This window comes from Neomonachus schauinslandi, chromosome 5 (genome assembly GCF_002201575.2).
Source record: "Neomonachus schauinslandi chromosome 5, ASM220157v2, whole genome shotgun sequence".
NCBI lineage: Eukaryota > Metazoa > Chordata > Mammalia > Carnivora > Phocidae > Neomonachus > Neomonachus schauinslandi.
This window is the reverse complement of record NC_058407.1, coordinates 84014682-84033596: the sequence shown is the minus strand read 5'-3', so window position 1 is coordinate 84033596 and position 18915 is coordinate 84014682. Positions and strand designations below refer to the sequence as shown.

General features: G+C 39.4%; 1 protein-coding gene across 2 annotated transcripts in view; it reads right to left on the bottom strand.

Annotated features, from left to right (window-relative positions):
- Nucleotides 1-18567, bottom strand: part of GYS2 (glycogen synthase 2) — a 59747-nt gene extending 41180 nt beyond the window's left edge. The window contains exons 1-4 of one of the 2 annotated variants that reach the window (XM_021690633.1): nucleotides 18132-18567; nucleotides 7773-7954; nucleotides 4057-4248; nucleotides 1609-1791 (exon numbers count right to left, since the gene is read on the bottom strand). In XM_021690633.1, the coding sequence (XP_021546308.1) occupies nucleotides 1609-1791; nucleotides 4057-4248; nucleotides 7773-7954; nucleotides 18132-18252 (678 nt within the window). In that variant the 5' untranslated portion in view covers nucleotides 18253-18567. The remainder of the gene's footprint in view (nucleotides 1-1608; nucleotides 1792-4056; nucleotides 4249-7772; nucleotides 7955-18131) is intronic. The other variant, XM_021690634.1, reaches the window with a different exon arrangement.
- Between the last annotated feature and the right edge of the window lie 348 nt (nucleotides 18568-18915).

Genomic DNA, 18915 nt, shown 5'->3' with positions numbered 1-18915 from the left:
TTTCTGTGAAAAATGATTGAGTTTCACGCAAAATCTAGTTCTTAACTACTTGTGATCTACTAGTCACTCTGCTGGGCAGGATATTTTACTAGAAAGATGGGCTGGGGCTGACTAAGCTCACATATTTCAATCAGTGAAGAGCTTTAAGCTGGAGAGATGCATTTTGAGGATAGTACGATATAAATACTGACATTTTTTCCAAAGAATAAAATTGTAATATGTAACTATACGCTATAATTGTTTGTTACTTAAAAACAACTATTAATGTCTGATGAATTTTATTAGTTGTTTTTATTAATTGTTACTATATAATGGTCTTAGATATTCTGAAGTAAAATATTTGATATGCCTCTCCAATATTTTCTCTTTCACAAAAATCAAAGTCTGCTCTTTTCTGGGAAACAAGGTTGCTGAGCTATCACAGATCACTAGTTTGCCCTTATTAGTCTACCATTATCATATACCGTTAGGAAATTTCCTTGATCTGATTTCTGAATTCCTCGGTGACTTTATTTTAAAGGTACATCTTATGTTTACAGTTTGACCTTTAGGTTAGGCTGACCTTTTTACAGGAAAGCTCTCTTTAGGACCACACACTGCTTTGCAAATGTTAAAATTTGTCAGAAAGAAATTTCCTGCACTGAAGAGGGTCTTCAGAATTGTAGGACAGCTTTCCACTATCATTATCTAAATGTTCATGTATTACAAACTCTCTCTCTCTCTCTCTCTCTCTCTCTCTCTCACACACACACACACACACACACATATTCTGTTTCTAGAATCCTAGAACTTTTTTAAACTGGGAAAGTCTTTAGAAACCAACTTTCCAACTTCCTAATTTTCCTGACAGTAAATGGAACCCTAAGATGCTAGGTTGATTTGATTGGCAGTATAGATACCAAATCTGTAAAACCCTGACTTTCTGGTACTCAAATGCTTTGTTGGTATTACTGACATGATGATATAAACGATATATTTTTATTAATCTGATTTAACTGTCAACAAATAAAAGAAAAAGTCAAAACTGAATGTCTTTGGTCATAGAGTTGGGCAGTCTTCTAAGATAAGGAAACCCAAATGTTTGGCCCCCAAAGACCCACATCCCTGTTTTAAATAGCTGTCTTACTCGACCCCCACACTGACTCCACCTACACCTCATGGAGTTACAGGAGAAATCTGACCATTTGTTCACTTGAAGGAGAGAGGGAGCCGCATAGGGCAAGTTGTATGCCTAGACGGTTTGGTCTGTAGCTGCCGCTCAGGGCGGTGTGTGGACCCAGCATCCTCACAGTGTTTCTTCAGCTTCAGGATACACAGGACTCCAACCCTCTCACACCCGCTATGCCTCTTGGGATCTTGGATCTATTGCTCCAAAGCAGACACGCACCCGGCCTGTCACCACTATGCTCTACTGCACTCTGACAAAGTTAAACGGCAGCAACTCTCTGTCACCTCAGGGGAGGCTTTGTCATGAATATTGATTAGTTAAAAGGGCATTTCTGCCATCTGGCTGGCAGATGAAATGTAAAGATCAATACTTCTCATCCTTCAGCTTCAAGGATTAGAAAAGAAAGGTGGTGAGGCGGGGAAGGAGGGAGAGCTATTTACCTTATCGAGATGGTTGTAGAAATCAATGTTTGCTGCGCAGAGATACCTCCCAAGCAGTGTGGCGTGAGTGGTAAATATTGTAGCGATGGGAAGTTTCCGAGCTCGAGAAAGGATCAGTCCAGTTCCCGCCTGCCATTCATGGAATTGGGCAATGACATGTTTCCCATCTGCATGATCTGTCACCTACATCAGAAAAGAAGCATTTAGAACAGTTGTTGGTAAAGCTTGATCTTGATCATGGCCCACAGCTTAAGGAAAGTTATCATTCGTGCCTGTAAATTTTAGCAAAATCTAAAGAGAGGTAAGCATGAAGCATGCAGATTTAGCAAGCAGAATTGTTTTATAGGACTTAGTTGCATGTTCATAAAGCCCATATATTTGTATGGCATAATCCTCCCTTTCAGGAATGGATCAGATTTACTTTTGTATCTACAGAGAGGCCTCAGAACAAATGCACAGTAGGCACTCCATAAATATTCATCGAATGGATGAATGAATAATAGCGATAATATCCTTGAAGATACCACTGAGCAGCTGAATCAATGGGGACTACCCACTTACAGGCTTCTTTTGAAATAAACAATCCATGACTTCATGTTTTAAGTCAGTCTTATTTGGATCTTCTGTAATTGCAGCCAAAAGCACTTTAACATTATTTTAAGAATATGGAACTGGACAGAAGGAGGTGAATAACTTGCTTGGAAGCAAATCCTAATCTAGTAACATGCTGAGGACCCAGGTCTAATCCCAGTCTAGTTCTAAAACTAGGCAGGGCCTCAGTTTCCTTGCCTTAAAGTTACCTTGTTTCACCCTTACAGAAATTTAATATTTACATTCCACTCCCCTTATGACTGCCTCTGCCTGTTTCCTCAATGGGGGAGTAGAATTGATCATGCAAAACACGTGCATTCAAGGAGCCTGAGCAGAGGACTGGGAAATCGAGAGTTCACCCAAGAAGGCAGTTCTCGCACTTGGAGGACATCAGCGTCACCTGGAAGTCTGGTCATGCGCAGATACCAGGGTCCCCATCACCAGGTAATCTAATTCTGGGCTAGGGACAAGAGTTTGCATGTCTTGCAAGTTTGCAGGCGATGCTGCTGCTGGTGGTCCATGGAAATACTCTTTGAGAACCACTGACTTAGGCTAGGACCTTTGTAGTTTAAAGTACTCGTTCTTCAAAAAAGCTCCTCATGGTAATTAACAGGTGCACAGATTGGTGGCAGCCAAGAGGTGACTGCAGAAACAGGGCTTGTCCAGCAGTCTTGGATTTTTGTCAATGTCTTTATTTACCCTTTGAATCAAAGAAAATTTCTGTTTCTGTAATAGCTTTACTTTAGAGAACACTGGGGCTTTCACTTTCTTGCTTCTCTCCTCTCTAGTTTCCTTTAACAGAAAGGATGAAAGCGCGTGCGCGCGCGCGCACACACACACACACACACACACACACACACACACACACACAGAGGCTGGCCTCAGCCCTGAGGGCCCTGGCTCAGGGAGGCAGTTTGCTGAGGAAGAACTGGTTCCACCAACTGATGCTAAAACAAGACTGCTTATTGTCATTAGGTCAGATCTCATCAGCACCCTCACCCTGTTCTCCTAATTCTGTCGCCAACACAAAGCAATGGGACTGTCCCTCCACCTTCCCCTTCACTTCAAGGCAGCCTTTCATGGCTATTGGAATACGACTTTATCAGTAAGTAAGGCTGGTCAGGGGGATGCGCTGCCAATATACAGTTCTGTGATTTGTCCTTAGACTACCCTCCCACTTTGCTAAGGATGCTCTTCCTTCACCGTCTGATTTTTAAGTTAGGCATAATCATTTTGAGGTAATGCAAGGAATGCAAAGAAATCCTCCTTTGAGAACTGAGAGCGCAGGCTTGGTTCATTTCACAAGGATTGATGTCTAATGCTCTTGGGGTATTTTGGGGTTTGGAGGGTTGTTTTTTGGGGGGGGGATATTTCACTGCTACAGATCCTCAGCAACTGCCGAGATCACTTCAGCCCTTAGAAAAATGATGAAAATATCTAAAAACCACTGCAGTTGCCCAAGTACTCATGCATAAACAAAACCAAGTATTTCAAGCTATTAGAATTTCTACTGCCGTAAGTCTAGAATTCAGGTACATAATGCATGATGTATACTGCTTTTTTACTTGTATATATCTTACCATCTAGTATCAGGCAATATAATTGGTTGTTTTATACACATCATTCTATTTAAATCTGACATGAGGTATATATTAATAAGCATGATTGTTAACCTGTTCTGAAAGCTAGGATTTAGTTAGAGGAAGGCTGAACATTTTCTCAGATTCTTTTGAAATGTATTAGGACAATCATGATGGCATCATCTCATTTAGTGTAATCTAAAAATCATGGGACCATTGCTGAGCACAGAGCACAATTATGCTCCTCCTCTGTTGCATGACTATACAATAACTGTACCTCTTTTAAGAACCAGGCAGTTAAAGATCCGAATATTAGCATATCGTTGGCTTCTCGGTCATGGTAAGGTATGCCGACACTGCATGCTTCCCAGAGGTCACCCTTCCACCTGTCCAGGTTCCAAGCAGAATAGCCTATGTCAAAGAGCACCACGTAAGGACTTCCTTCTATCAACCATCTTCCAAAGTGCACCTGCCATATAAAGAACACAGAGCTTTGCAGTAATACCAGGCAATGCAAGGGAGAAAATGGTATCTGTGCTTAGAATATTTAAACTTTATTTAGAACTCAACAGCAGACTATCCAAGCTATATAGGAAACTGTAGTGGTAACACAAAGCATCTGATATTTGAGCCTGAACATGGAATGGGCTTGCATCCCTTCATCTAAACCTCTAAGTTCTTATCCTTCATTAAATTTGGTCATTTAAAAGTAAAGTATCTAGATAATGTAATCTCCATCCTTTTTTTTTTTTTTTTTTGAGAGAAAGAGTGAGAGAATGAGAGAGAGAGAGCACAAGCAGGGGGCAGAGGGAGAGGAAGAAGCAGGCCCCTGGCTGAGCAGGGAGCCCGATGCGGGACTCGATCCCAGGACCCCAGGATCATGACCTGAGCCAAAGGCGGATGCTTAGCCTACTGAGCCACCCAGCTACCCCAATCTCTGTCCTTCTGTTTCTCATTCCCCTCCTGTGAACTTGAGCTCATGGTTTTCAGATTTAATATCATGGTCTATGTTTTTATGATAGAGTCATAAGATGAACTGCTCTGTATCTTTAATTTGTAGTTGGATATAATGTCTATAGTGTCACTTATTTTAATTATGCAACAGGACTTCCTATAATATTTCACACTAGAAAAATTTGTTTCTATAAACAAATGTATATGATTTCTCTCATTCCTCCTATCAAAAAAAAAAAAAGGTGACACAATGTGTTTCCCAACATGGTTGCTGCCAGGTGTCTTAACTAAATATATTGCTCAAGATACTTTATCTCTTTAATCTAGCAGCTCAAAGTCTAATCCTGTTACATTCTTCAAATTCAATTCTTTTATTCCTGTTTTATCTTGTACAAGTTTTAATGTATTAGCTATCTCATTTTTTCCCAATTGTAGTTATATAATCACTTGTATATCCAAATTTCAACTTCCTTTTTGGCCTCTATTTTTCTATAGTAATTTATCACTCTTTTGTCTTGACTTTTATTTTAGGTTTATTCTCCAATTACATGGTATGCAACTCCATAAATTACTTCAAACACTTCTTGGAAGTTGGCAAACCTGAGAGCCTCTCATAGGGTATCCAGACCTCTCTAGTAAACTGAATATGTCCACATTGCTTAGTTATTGACACTGTGACTCTACCCAAGGTTGAATTTGGGGAGCTTGAAAGCCCATTTGATCATCATTCTCTTCCACAGGACTCAGAAATGCATGGTGATATCTCTCCCATCTAGCCTTGGACAACTCTGAAAGACTCCCATTATCTGTTGGTTGCTTCCATTGTAATTAGTATTTATCATGGTACTCTTCCCTTTTCAGACTGAGTTTTCCTTTTCAATTGTTTTCTCTTTAGGACTTTCATTGATTTATGTATTCATTCAATAAATAGTTACTGACTGCCTAATATATGACATATATATTAGTGAGCTGAGATCACTAGAGAATGTAAGCTAGCTTGTTTTGACTTTCAGTGAGTTCTTGGCTCTGACATGGAAACATCTTACATCAGAAATCCATTTAGAACCTTGAGACCAGTCAGACCATTATGCTTTTCATCTCCCTCTTCTTTCATGAGAGCTTCAAATGCAAGCCCCTTCCAAAGTCTCAATCTTTCATCCCAATAGTACAACATGCATCCCTCTTTCACTTTCCTATGTTCTCTATGCTACAGTCACTATGGTAGATTTCCCTGTTGCCCTCTGGGACCTCAAGTTCCCTTCATTTAAATCTTCTGCATCTTAAGCCTTGCATAGACCTTGTAGACCCTGCTACTCACATGGACATCTCCATGAGGGCCTTTAATTTTTTCACCCCCAGAAACTATATTCCTGGGATGAGTATGAACGAAGTTTGGATTTTTTAAAATCACACTGAAACTTATTATTTGTGTATAAAGACATTTTTGAAATTTATGTTATCCAAATACACTACGTTTCCTTGTTCTATTAATCATCTGGCTACTTTTCCACCTTTTTCTGGGCAACTTCAAAATCCAAGTTTTTATCCTACACACTTAGCCTCATATTTTTCTGACTTCATTGACTTCAAAGAACTTCATGTCCATGGCATTCCAGCTACACAAGCTCATGGCTGCATTGTTATCCTTGTCAAAACCCAAACTGTTCCTTCTCTGAAATATTCAGCCTGAGCATTTTGTTACTTGACTACAACATTTATACCTCCACTTCCCTCACTCTGTTTCTCCCAGCATATATATTCTGTTCTTTCTCATCAAGACCTCCAGTTTCTGGAACCTTCCATTTTTTCCTACATCATCACCTCCTTTCTGGCTTTGCTTCCTTTCCTACCTATTTCAGACACAACTGTCCATCAATTCAACCATTAATTCAGTCAGTCACATAATCATACTTAATTATCCTTTTTCTTCATAGAAGAAACTTCTATGCCACAACTTCTGGACCCTTTTCCTCACCATTCACTCATTCCTCAATCTGATTTAACCCCCTTCTCCCTTGAGGCTGTATTTGGCAAGATTACCATGAATGGCCTGAATATTGGTAAACCCAACTGACCTTGGTTAAATTCTTTCATTGACTTAATCCCTCCTTCATACTAGAAACTCTCCCCTCCCTTGTTTTGACCTATTGCTATTGTGATGGCAACAGATTAAGCCACAAACCTAGTGGCTTAAAAAAACACAAATTTGTGATCTTTCAGGTTTGGGAGTCAGTAATCTGAAATGGGTCTTTGGGGTTAAAATCAACATGTTGGCAGAGTCACAGTCCATCTGTAGGCTCTAGGGGAATCTGTTTCCTGGTCTTTCCCAGCTTCTAGAGGTAACCTGCATTCGTTGGCTTGTGGCCTCTTCCTCCATCTTCAAGGCTCATCAAACCAACCTCTGCTTCCATTGGCACATCTTCTTTCTAATTCTAACTCTACTGCCTCTCTTTTATAAGGACCCCAGTGGTTACATTGGGCCCACCTAGATAATCCAGGATAATCTCCCCACCTCATGATCCAAATCTACAAAATCCTTTTGTTATATAAGCTAACATATTCACAGGTTCTGAGGATTAGGATTTGCACACCCTTGGTTCTACATCACTAGCTGTATTTGTACTTGTGTAACCTCTGAGTTTTGTTTTGTTTTGTTTTGTTTAATGTAGATGTTCTAACATGTTGACATTCCCAAAGGTTTGGCTCAAAACATTTGCTCTTAGTCTATAAACTTCTGCTTAACACTGTTATCAACACTTATAATGTCAACTACAATTTAAACACAAATGACTTTCCCCCAAACATCTTTATCCTCTATCTTCTGCTGAGCTCCAAACCTATTATCCTATTAGACATTTCCCAATGGTTTTCACAAGGTGCCTCAAATGTGACCTGTTTACAATCAAATTCATCATCTTTCTCACAAACCTGCTCCTTTTCCCTAAGTAGATAGTCTCCTGTGAGTTCATATAAATGGTGGTCTGTTCTCCCATAATAGGTTACTAGTGTTGCTGAGTGAAGTGTCAGTCTGTCCCTTACCTGGCAGCCATGTTTATTCATTGTGTCCACTGCCCTTCTAACAGCATCATTTAGAGGTTCACACTGTTCCACCTGAGTCTTCATATTATGCTCAAAATATGGGCCAATCAGAAAATAATTGTCTCCCCATTCGTCTGCTGTGGTTTTGGCCTTTGTCTGAATCACAGTATAGATGCCACCAACTGTTAAAAAGAAAAGGTTCCATTTATCATTCAGGTTAGCATTTCATTGTAAGTGATGAAGGCATGGAAATGCGTTCTCATTTTTCAATTAGCATTTAGGATTTATCAAGCACAAGGGTTTATTTAATTTTCTAAAAGAAAATTTTTAAAGGACACTAACAAATAATTACTATTTGGTTCAATTCATGCATATTTTAAAGCCTTTTCTGGGTGCATTTCATAGAGCAGCAGGTTGGTGGCAGCCAAGAAATACAAACATTTCAAGGAAATCTGAAGAGATGATCGGAATAAAGCAGAACTTGGCCTAAAGCTCTGTCTACACCGAAGTGTCAATGTTGGTTCCAACAGCCATTGTCAGGACACACACCCTCAGCAACTGTAGTTACTTTTTACCCCTTCTCCTACACTGCTCCAAGATGGGGGCTAGGGTATGTCCAAGTAACAGCCACTGTGGAAATTATGAGTGAATCTTTCAAGTTTAAGAGCCACTTACCTTGCAAGGTACCCAACAAGGTACGTTTTGACAAGAGAAAAGAGGTGATAGATTTTGAAGGGGGATGCTTGGCCCAACCCTAAAGTCAAGCCCAATGACTCACATACAGATTTTCGTGTGCTCTTTCATTTTCCCCTCTGGCATTGCTGTCATGACTATTAAAATACAGAGCCAAAAAATATGTACACTCTTGGAATATATGCACATTTTTGGATCAGCGTGTCTACATCTAGGAAATTGTTTGGGGAAATAAGAGTGCCAAAAGATATGTGTATTAGGATATTTATGGAAGCATTATAATGGTGAAAAATTAGGAACAACTTAAACTGAACTAGTTAACTCAACCTGTCTAAGGCTCAATTAGCTCATCTGTTCAGCGGGGATAAAATATTACTTAGCTTGGGGGCAAAGGGCAGGTTGTAGCAGCAGTTCAAAGACTAGGGCTGGGAGCACCTGGGTGGCTCAGTCGGTTAAGTGTCTGCCTTCGGCTCAGGTCATGATCCCGAGGTCCTAGGATCGAGCCCCACATCAGGCTCCCAGCTCAGCAGGGAGCTTGTTTCTCCCTCTCCTCCCTGCTTGTGCTCTCTCTCACTACCTCTGTCTCTCTCTCAAATAAAATCCTAAAAAAAAAAAAAAAAAAAGCCCAGGGCTCATTGAAAAGGTAGTATTTGAGTAAGTACATAAAAGGGTGAAGAAATTAGGCCAGCAGCTATTATAGAGAAGAACTTTTTAGGCAAAGAGTAGAGTTAGAGCCAAGGCCCTAAGTTGAGAGCACTGCATGCAAGGGGAGAGTAATAGGCATTCAAAAGGAAAGGTTTGAGATGCAGCAACTAGGCAGGAGGAATAGGGAGGACCAAGGGGAAGAAGAGCTTCAGTAAACTTAGGCAGGATATCTTGTGCTGGCTCTAAGCAATCATCTTGTGTGAGAATATGAAAGCAGTTTGAATCAATTTCTTTTTTTTTTTTTTATTTATTTGAGACAGAGAGAATGAGAGACAGAGAGCATGAGAGGGAGGCGGGTCAGAGGGAGCAGCAGACTCCCTGCCGAGCAGGGAGCCCGATGCGGGACTCGATCCCGGGACTCCAGGATCATGACCTGAGCCGAAGGCAGTCGCTTAACCAATTGAGCCACCCAGGCGCCCCTGTTTGAATCAATTTCTTGAGTAATACTCTGTCCATGAGCTATAGGTGAGGAAACAACTCAAGAAATGCTGTGTGAAATCCCAGAGCCAACACAGATCCTGGCACCAATCTTCAGCTCTATTTTCTAGTGATTTTATTACTTGTATATATTTTTTAAAAAGGCCTATTTTTACTTCAGTTTTGCAAAAGTTATTTCAATTCATCAGGATATAGGGTTCGATAGCAATTGAATCTCTTAAATTGTTTCAGTAATTTAGACTTTAAATGATAAATTTTATCAAGAGTCACCATCTATGGCCAAAAGGTAATATTTGCCATCTGCAAATTTTTCTTTAAGCCTGAACCACTCAAAATATACTTTTTGGTAAACTGCGTTTTAAGAGATGAGACACCAAATGCAAATGTTGGTACTGTTATATAAGTACCAACAGGATTCATTAATTCATAAAAGGGTAGAGCTAATGTAACTACCAACATGTAATTATTACATGCAAACAATTTTCACATGAGCCTACATAAACTTACTGTCTTTAAGAACTTCATCTCTAAGAAAAGACTTTGTGACTATAGAAAATTTAAAGAAACTTAACACTGTCACTTGAACAAAGAACAATAAGGATGTTCAATCACAACTCAGATGGTAGGTGATGAGAATGGCATGGGATATGAAGACGATCTGTAAATCCTGCATGCAGAGACTTCCAGAAAGGACCAGGACAGACGTGATTCACTTACCCAATCAATAATGAATCTGAAGCTATGTAAATTGATGCCAGCATCAAGTATGCCTAAATATTTCTCCTAATTCCAGAAAATGTTATGAACCGTCAAAACTATTTGTTGAGAAAAACAAATTTAGAGAAAAAAATTGCAAGAACAACTAAAATTTTTTTCTTTAAAATATATGAGTCACATCTTAGCAACATATTTAAATATATATAAGCTTTATTCACATTCACTATCCATAAAAAGGCAAAATTTTCAAATAATTTCTTCTGTAGACTTATTTCCTTCACCTTCATCTTATCAAGGAGCTATGCTATCGGGTTCTGATGGCACACATTTATTTTTGCCTTATTCACATTTCTATTCTTCTTTTTTTTAGTGGAGCTTAAATTTTTTATTATTATATTACATATTTTTATTATTATATTATGAAGTATAGTTGACATAAAATGTTATATTACTTTCAGGCGTACAACATAAGGATGAATTCAACAATTCCATACATTACTCAGTGCTCTCACTGTAAGTGTAGTCACCATACAACATTATTATAATATTACTGACTATATTCCCTATGCTGTACTTTCCATTTCCGTGACTTATTTATTTTAGGACTTCTTAATCCACATTTCTATTCTTAAAGCTCTCTTTTATTGCAACTATGTAGCTTGCCCAGAGATCTTAGGACATCCTTGTTTGTTAGACTATGTGTTTCAAGTTCAAATACACTAGGGCAAATGCAAACACGTTTTTATTTGCTAAAGGGCAAAAAGGAGAAGAGAAATTCTTTACTCAAAAAAAAAAAAAAAAGAATGATTAGATGTGGGCATTGAAATGCAAAATTAAAAATTGTTAGTTAATTTGCTGCTTCTTTTTCCCATTTGAGGCCTTCAACCTTGATAGAAGTAGTCACCAAGTAGCCTTAGAGTGTTCATAAATACTATGGATATGCTATTTCAGGAATAAAAACGTAAAGTTCAAAAAAAAAAATTGTCAATCCTATATTGGTTGAGACCTAATGGTAAATGAATCATTTCCCCTTACACTTCTTCATGTACAGTCTTTCCGTGGGGAGGTCATCTTACCACTATTTCATATGCTCAAGCTCCATTTTAGCTTCTCTTTGTCCTCCCCTTATTTGTATGCCAACTACCTTCCCTCAGCTTTTACTTTGTCTAGATACCACATTTACCCCAAACTCCTCTCCTGGCCTGCTAATTATAGGTGAGTGTGATGGCATAGAAATAGGGTCACTCCTATTTTCAAATTTGGAGTATAAGCCTGAGGTTCCCCAACACATATTTTTTAATGAATTTTTACCAGTGTAGGTTATTGAATTTGGACTTACCCTTCACTTTCAAACATGTACTTTGTAGTTTATTGATCTATATTTTCCTGAAACAACATGGGAGCTATCTTTCATGTGAGGGCAAAGTATCAGGCCTTTCATAAGAAAGAAAAGATGACATCCCATGGCATATGCCATGGAGATAGCTAAAATCCCAAGTTTTCATCTAGAAACACAGCTGATATTGCTAAAATCGGGATTCCAAAGCAGTATGGAATGTGGACACCAGCCAAAATAAGACTATATATATATATATATATATATATATATATATACACACACACACACACACACACATATATATTGCATATTATTATGCTATATATATTATATATAATAAAGATATATAGTTGACCCTTGAACAATGTGGTGGTTAGAGGTGCCAACCCCCCATGCAGTCAAAAATCTAACTATAACTTTTTTTAAAGATTTTATTTATTTGAGAGAGAGAGACAGATAATGACAGAGACAGCAAGAGAGAGCACAAGTGGAGAGGAGAGGGAGAAGCAGGCTTCTGCCGAGCAGGGAGCCTGACGTGGGCTCGATCCCAGGACCCTGGGATCGTGACTTGAGCGGAAGGCAGACGCTTAACTGACTGAGCCACTTGGCGCCCCCTAACTATAACTTTTGAGTCCCCAAAAACTTCACTACTAATAGCCTGTTGACCTGAAACCTTACTGATAACATAAACAATTAACACATATTTGTATGCTATATGTATTTTATACTGTCTTCTTACAATAAAACAAGCTAGGAAAAGAAAATGTTATTAAAAAAAATCATAAGGCAGAGAAAATACATTTATAGTACTGTATTTATTGAAAAAAATCTGTATATAAGTGGACTCATGCACTTCAAAATTGTATTGTTCAAGGATCAACTGTATTTTATATAAACTGGGAGAATTGTCTACGGCCATACCACCTTGAACGTGCCCGATCTTGTCTTCACTACTTTTAAAAATGCTTAAAAGTTACAGAATTGGGAAGTTATATGACTTCAGTGTGCAGAGCTACTAATCTGGCCCTCAAGTCTCAAGTCTCTAGCTGCAGAACGGGGGTAGTTATTCTACAGTTAGACATCATTCTTTGAGGCAGCAAACCTGATAGGAAAGAAGAAATGTTACTGATGACCATGGTCAACAAATGTTTATGTGTCCAGAGCTTTGCTGGGTCTGTGGCTCAAAATAAAGGGTCTGTAGTCTTGGGCAGTGGGAGATGATATGCTTAAAGCAAGCCTATAGCCACCCCCACACTGATTGTACCACAATGGTAACTCCAAATGTTCTAGACAGGAGGGGCTCAGACATGGTAATCTGGATGAAAAGGAAGTGAGGAGACTAAGGCTCATCATGAAGCTATGTGTGTGCCAAACGTGATTTTTGCATGGGTTGTGTTTCATGTGGTGGGGCTCGGGGTGCCATTGACATGGCCACCGCGTATCCACGCCAGGCAAAGGAACCTCACCCCTACTTACTGTAATCCTGATCCATATCTTTTTTCCCTCTCTGCTTTTGCATTTAAAAATAGAATCATGGAATTGCTCAAAGCGAAAGGCAGTATGAAAACAAATGATCCAACTTCCTCATTTGATGAATACATTTTATGAAGAAATAATAATAAGCTAACACCTACAGAGCATTTACTAAGTGCTAGGCCCTGTTCTAAGTGATTTACAGCTGGTATTACTTTTAGTTTTCACAACACCATTATAGGTAGGTGTTATTATTGTCTTTATTTTTAAATAGGGAAACTAAGGCACAGAGAGGCTATGCGACCGATCCAGCATCACACAGGTAATGATGGAGTTGGGATTCCAATCCAGGAAGTCTGACTCAAGTGTCCACAGGCTGTGGACAGCAAGACTATAAGTAACTGTCTGGAACAACATATTGATGGATTTTTCTTTTGAAGATTTTATTTATTTATTTGACAGAGAGAGAGATAGGGGGAGCAGGAACACAAGCAGGGGAAGTGGGAGAGAGAGAAGCAGGCTTCCCGCTGAGCAGGGAGCCCGAAGTGGGGCTCGATCCCAGGACCCTGGGATCATGACCTGAGCCAAAGGCAGACTTAACTGACTGAGCCACCCAGGCGCCCCCATACTGATGAATTTTTTTAAAGTGGTGGGTGGGGAGGGACAGAGGAAGAAGATGAGCAATATCACAGAAAGATCAATATCTTTAGGTCTTGGAGAAGGTGGAATCCTTTCTATTCTGCCCTAAAGAAAAGCCATCTGGGAAACAATACTTAGCGTAAATAGCTTTTTTTATTTTGGCTCTTGGCACTTCTGGTTAACGAAAAGGAACCCAGGGTTTAGGGAACTTGAGAGCAGCAGTTCTCACATCAGTCATGGAGGCTTTTGGAAATCTGATGAAAGCATTCAGTCCTCTTCTCCAAAAGAGGACTTACACATACCATTTTCAGATACAATTTTAAAGTTTTACAAACTCCTTGAAGCCCACTTTTGTCAAGGTCCCACCTTCAGAACCTCTGCCTCAGAATAGCAGACTCGCAGTTATAATCCGTTTTTACCACACCATTCTGACTGTAGTTTTCGGCATTTTTCCATATGCCGTTCACACCGTGTGACCCAGAGCTATGGTGTCCAGTTGGAGAAGAAAGTAGAAGTATTATATGTATTATATTACATGCTGGCTTCGAGCTAAAATGGATTGTTTTTTGGGTTTTTTTGCAAATTTTTTTTAAAGATTTTATTTATTTATTTGACAGAGAAAGAGAGAGAGAGCACAAGCAGTGGGAGAGGGAGAGGGAGAAGCAGGCTTCCCGCGGAGCAGGGAGCCCGATGTGGGGCTCGATCCCAGGACCTTGGGATCATGACCTGAGCTGAAGGCAGAGGCTTAACGACTGAGCCACCCAGGCGCCCCTAAAATGAATTGGTTTTAGTAATTTTGTTTTTTAGAGAGAGAGCGAGAGCACGCGAGAGCGTACGTGGTGAGGGGAGGGGCAGAGGGAGAAGGAGAGAGAGAACCCCAAGCACACTCCAGGCCCAGCATTCAGCTCAGTGTGGGGCTAGATCTCACCACCCTGAGATCATGACCTGAGCTGAAATCAAGAGTTGGATGCCTAACCAACTGAGCCACCTAGGTGCCCCTGTTTTTAGTAAATTTTTAAAAAGCATTCATTCAGTGACTACATTTCAGAATTGTTCACATGTATTAAATTAGCAATCATTACTTGTGACAATTTTCATTAAAGTTTTTTAATAATTTCAGATATCCTCAACATAATAATTGGTCCATAGTCTACCATGATTTGGGCATGTCTGTGAAGAAGGAATGATTGTAGTGAGGCCCAAACAAAGGAGAAAGTGAACCTTTTTGTTTCTAACATTTGGGCAAAACTTTCCATCCTAGGCCATGCCACAGTCTCTAACTTGTCTGTTACTTTCCTGCTATCCCCTCGCCCAACTAGTAATAGTGGTTTTCAAAAACATACCTGACCGCTTAGCACTTCCCACTACTTAGAACTTCCCATCACTAACCATAAACTTCATAAACTTCCCCCTGCTGGTCCCTTCCATCTGCTCTCAAGCCTCCACTCTTTTCCCCTCTCTAAGCTTCCCTTAGATCTTTGAACAGAGTACACTCTCTCACCTCTGCCTCTTGGCACATAGCACTCCCTCACAAAGACCACTGTCCCCTCCTTATCCCTGCTCCTTCATCCCTACCCAGTGGCTATTCATCCTTCAGGTGTCAGCTCAACTGTCTCTTCCTTACAGAGGTGTTTTTCCCTAACCCAGATTTAGGTAGAAACCTCTCATCCCCCACCCCCAACATATAATCTTTTTTTTTTTTTAATTCAGTTAATCAACATATAGTGTATTATTAGTTTCAGAGGTAGAGTTTAGTGATTCATCAGTTGCATATAATACCCAGTGCTCATCACATCCCGTGCCCTCCTTAATGCCCATCACCCAGTTACCCCATGCCCCCACCCACCACCCCTCCAGCAACCCTCAGTTTGTTTCCTATGGTTAAGTGTCTCTTATGGGTTCTCAACGTATAGTCTTAGAGCCCCTTGTTCTCTTCTTCTTATTGTCATCACATTTGACTATAATTGCTTGTTCAATGTCTACCTGCACGTTTGTAAATTTTGGAAGACTGGGAATCAATTCCATATTAAGTTCAATCTTCTTCATTTCCCAGTGCCCGACACCTAATAAACACTTGATGAATCTTTTTTTTTTTTTAAGATTTTTTATTTATTTATTTGACAGAGAGAGACACAGCGAGAGAGGGAACACAAGCAGGGGGAATGGGAGAGGGAGAAGCAGGCTCCCCGCAGAGCAGGGAGCCCGATGCGGGACTCGATCCCAGGACCCTGGGATCATGACCTGAGCTGAAGGCAGTCGCTTAACCAACTGAGCCACCCAGGTGCCCAACACGTGATGAATCTTTATTGAATAATAAATGAAGAGCAATAATAAATGGATAAATGAATAAAAGCAATAAATGTCAAGGGTAATATGAACAAGTAGGAAGTGTTATTTTGAAGTCTGAGGATTAATATCCAGTAATTTAACTGTGACTTTCTCATTTGTTATATTTTACACAAATCTATTTTTCACTGGCAAAATTCTGGCAGAAAGGGATTTTTTTTTTCCTGTAAGAAATCTTTTGTTTTCCTAGGTATGAATAGATTTCCTTGCTTGCCCCAAAACATCATAAGATAGCTGGATCATAGTACATTAATTTCATTCATGAAAAAACTTGATATTCAGCTGGTTTAAAGAATGTTTTTACAAAGTGTTAGAAATTTAGAACAAGTCCTGTGTTCTTTCATCTAAAGGACATTTCCTTATGAAATGATTTTAATTTTTAATTCTTGTACGGTAGTGAAAAAGAGAAGTGACCTTGAAGAAGACCTAAATGCTAGTCCCAACCCTTCCATTTGCTTGATCATGTAATGCCTTAGGCATCCATTTCATCTTGGAAATAGAGGAGTTGGATTCTAAGATGCCTCCTATCACTGCCATGAACTGTAGGGAAGTAAAAATTCAAAGTAAATTAAAAAAAAAACTATATATATAGTGTTGTTTTATTGTCAGGGATGAACACAGTTATTGTCCATTTATATGAAAATTTCTAAAATATCCGACTGTAATAAGTATTAAAATAAAGACATGTTGGAGATGATGTCAGCTGGGTAAGTCACATTGTGGTTCCCTTCTCCACACACAAAAAATTTCCTTCCCCTTGTATGGGAAATGAAAGAAAATAGGTTTCAAAGGCAGTGAGGGCTGAAAACAAAATGTATTCATTCCTTCATTCCAAAGGAAAAAAATCCATTGAGCATTTTCTGAGCACCAGTCCCCATTCTAGGCCCTGAGATCAGCCCGCACAGCACCAGGATGTAAGCTCCATGGGATAACATGTTCGCAGTGTGTTCCTAGCATGGACACAATGCTCCATTAATGTTTGCTAAATGGACAGAAAAGGAGGAAAGAAGGAAGAAGGACTCTGTTCAGGTACTGGAACTCACACACTCCTCTGAACTGACTCCCAGTGCTAAAGAATCCCCCCAGTTTTTCCACCAACAAGCTACATCTGTAGAGAAAAACCTTCTTTCAAGTCATAGTCTGGGATCTATGAATAATAGAGATGACTCTATTCCTGGGAACTTTGGGCATTTTTAAACACCCTAGAAAAAAGCACATTAGAAACAGCTCTTCATAAAACACTTCTCCATAATAAGATTTCTGCTCTCTTTGCTTCCACCTCACTAAACTACAGAGAGGAAGACTGCTTTGTTCTCTCACATTCCTTCCTGCATTTCTATATAAGTAAGATTGATTTTCACTTTTGATTTCAAGATTTTATGAATTTTATAAAAAAGATTTAATTAATTTTGTGAATATATACACATGAGAACTCTGAACACTTAGCATAAGGTGAAAATCAGAACAGATGCCAAATATAATTCCTCTAAGTTTGAAATACTCTCATTCTTCTTAATAGGAGCTTGACATAATGCCTTCTGTGCAGCTACTAAGTTAAAACTGTAATTCCAACCTCGTTGCGAATTATTAGCAATATTATTAAGTATTTCATATAATCTTTAACAGTGCACAGCTTAAAGTTTGTCATTGGTCCCGATTGCATATGGTTCTCCTTAAAATAAAGTTGTTGAGAGAAATCGTAAAACCAAAAAAGGAAATAATAGCTTTTTATTCCTGTGTCGTCATAACCTGCATTTCAAATTTTAGCTTAAATGCACATTCCCTGGCAACGACTAATATTTTCAACATTCTCTCCCTCCAACACACAGCCACATCTAAGTTATCATTGCCTGTTGAAATAGACAAGGTGGAATGTAACTGAAACTTCTATTCAGCTTGAATACTTTCCTTACTCCCTGTCAATTCATTCGCACTAGAGTCACTTCTGAAATCCTAATCCACATTATTCAGCAGTCTGGCAAATAGCCACCTTCCAGGGTAGTACAAACCTTTATTGGTTACTTCCCAAGCGACTTCAAAAAGCAGCAAATCCTCCACAGGAAGTTCTTCAACTTCCCACTGAGGAAGCCCACTCAGGGATGTCACAGATAGAGATCGGCCTCGGAGCATTCTTTTTCCAGTCGTCTGAAACTTTTTGAATCCTTTTTTCAATAAACTGTGATCCCAGGAGCACTGTGCTGACAGCTGCCCAGGTTCAGGGTGGAAGATCTCCGGCTTGGGGAGCTTCTCATAGGTATAAACCAGTCAAATGAAATCTCAAGTGCTTCCCAGAGAACTCTCAGTTTAAGGAGGAATTTTTGGCTCCTCTTTGCAGTCTTTCTGGGCAAGTCCGGTGAGGACAGTATCTCCAATCAGTATTGACCTGACCACCTCAATCACACATAAAATCTTCGGGTTCAGGGCTTAGGCAAGCACCCCTTCGGATGGTGGAATCCTCATAGGCTGAGCATGACACAAATCCAGACCTTTAGCCCTTGTCCTTTTGACCAAACTCCTAGACTCCTACAGTCATCAGTGCTTATTTCATCACTTCCAAAGTGATCCAAGATTAGCAATTCCCCTTATTAAGTTTGCAGACCACTTTAGATTACATGAAGAATTCACTGGGACCGTTTCTATGCTTTAAATCCTTTTAGATTTCCTAAGTATGCTTTTGATTCCTGTTTCTAGAACATTAAAATAATTATTCTTAGTTATTATAGTCTACATTTATAATCTAAATTTTAATGTTAGGCATAGATCTTGGCTCCCCTCCTCTTAATTACTTTTCTT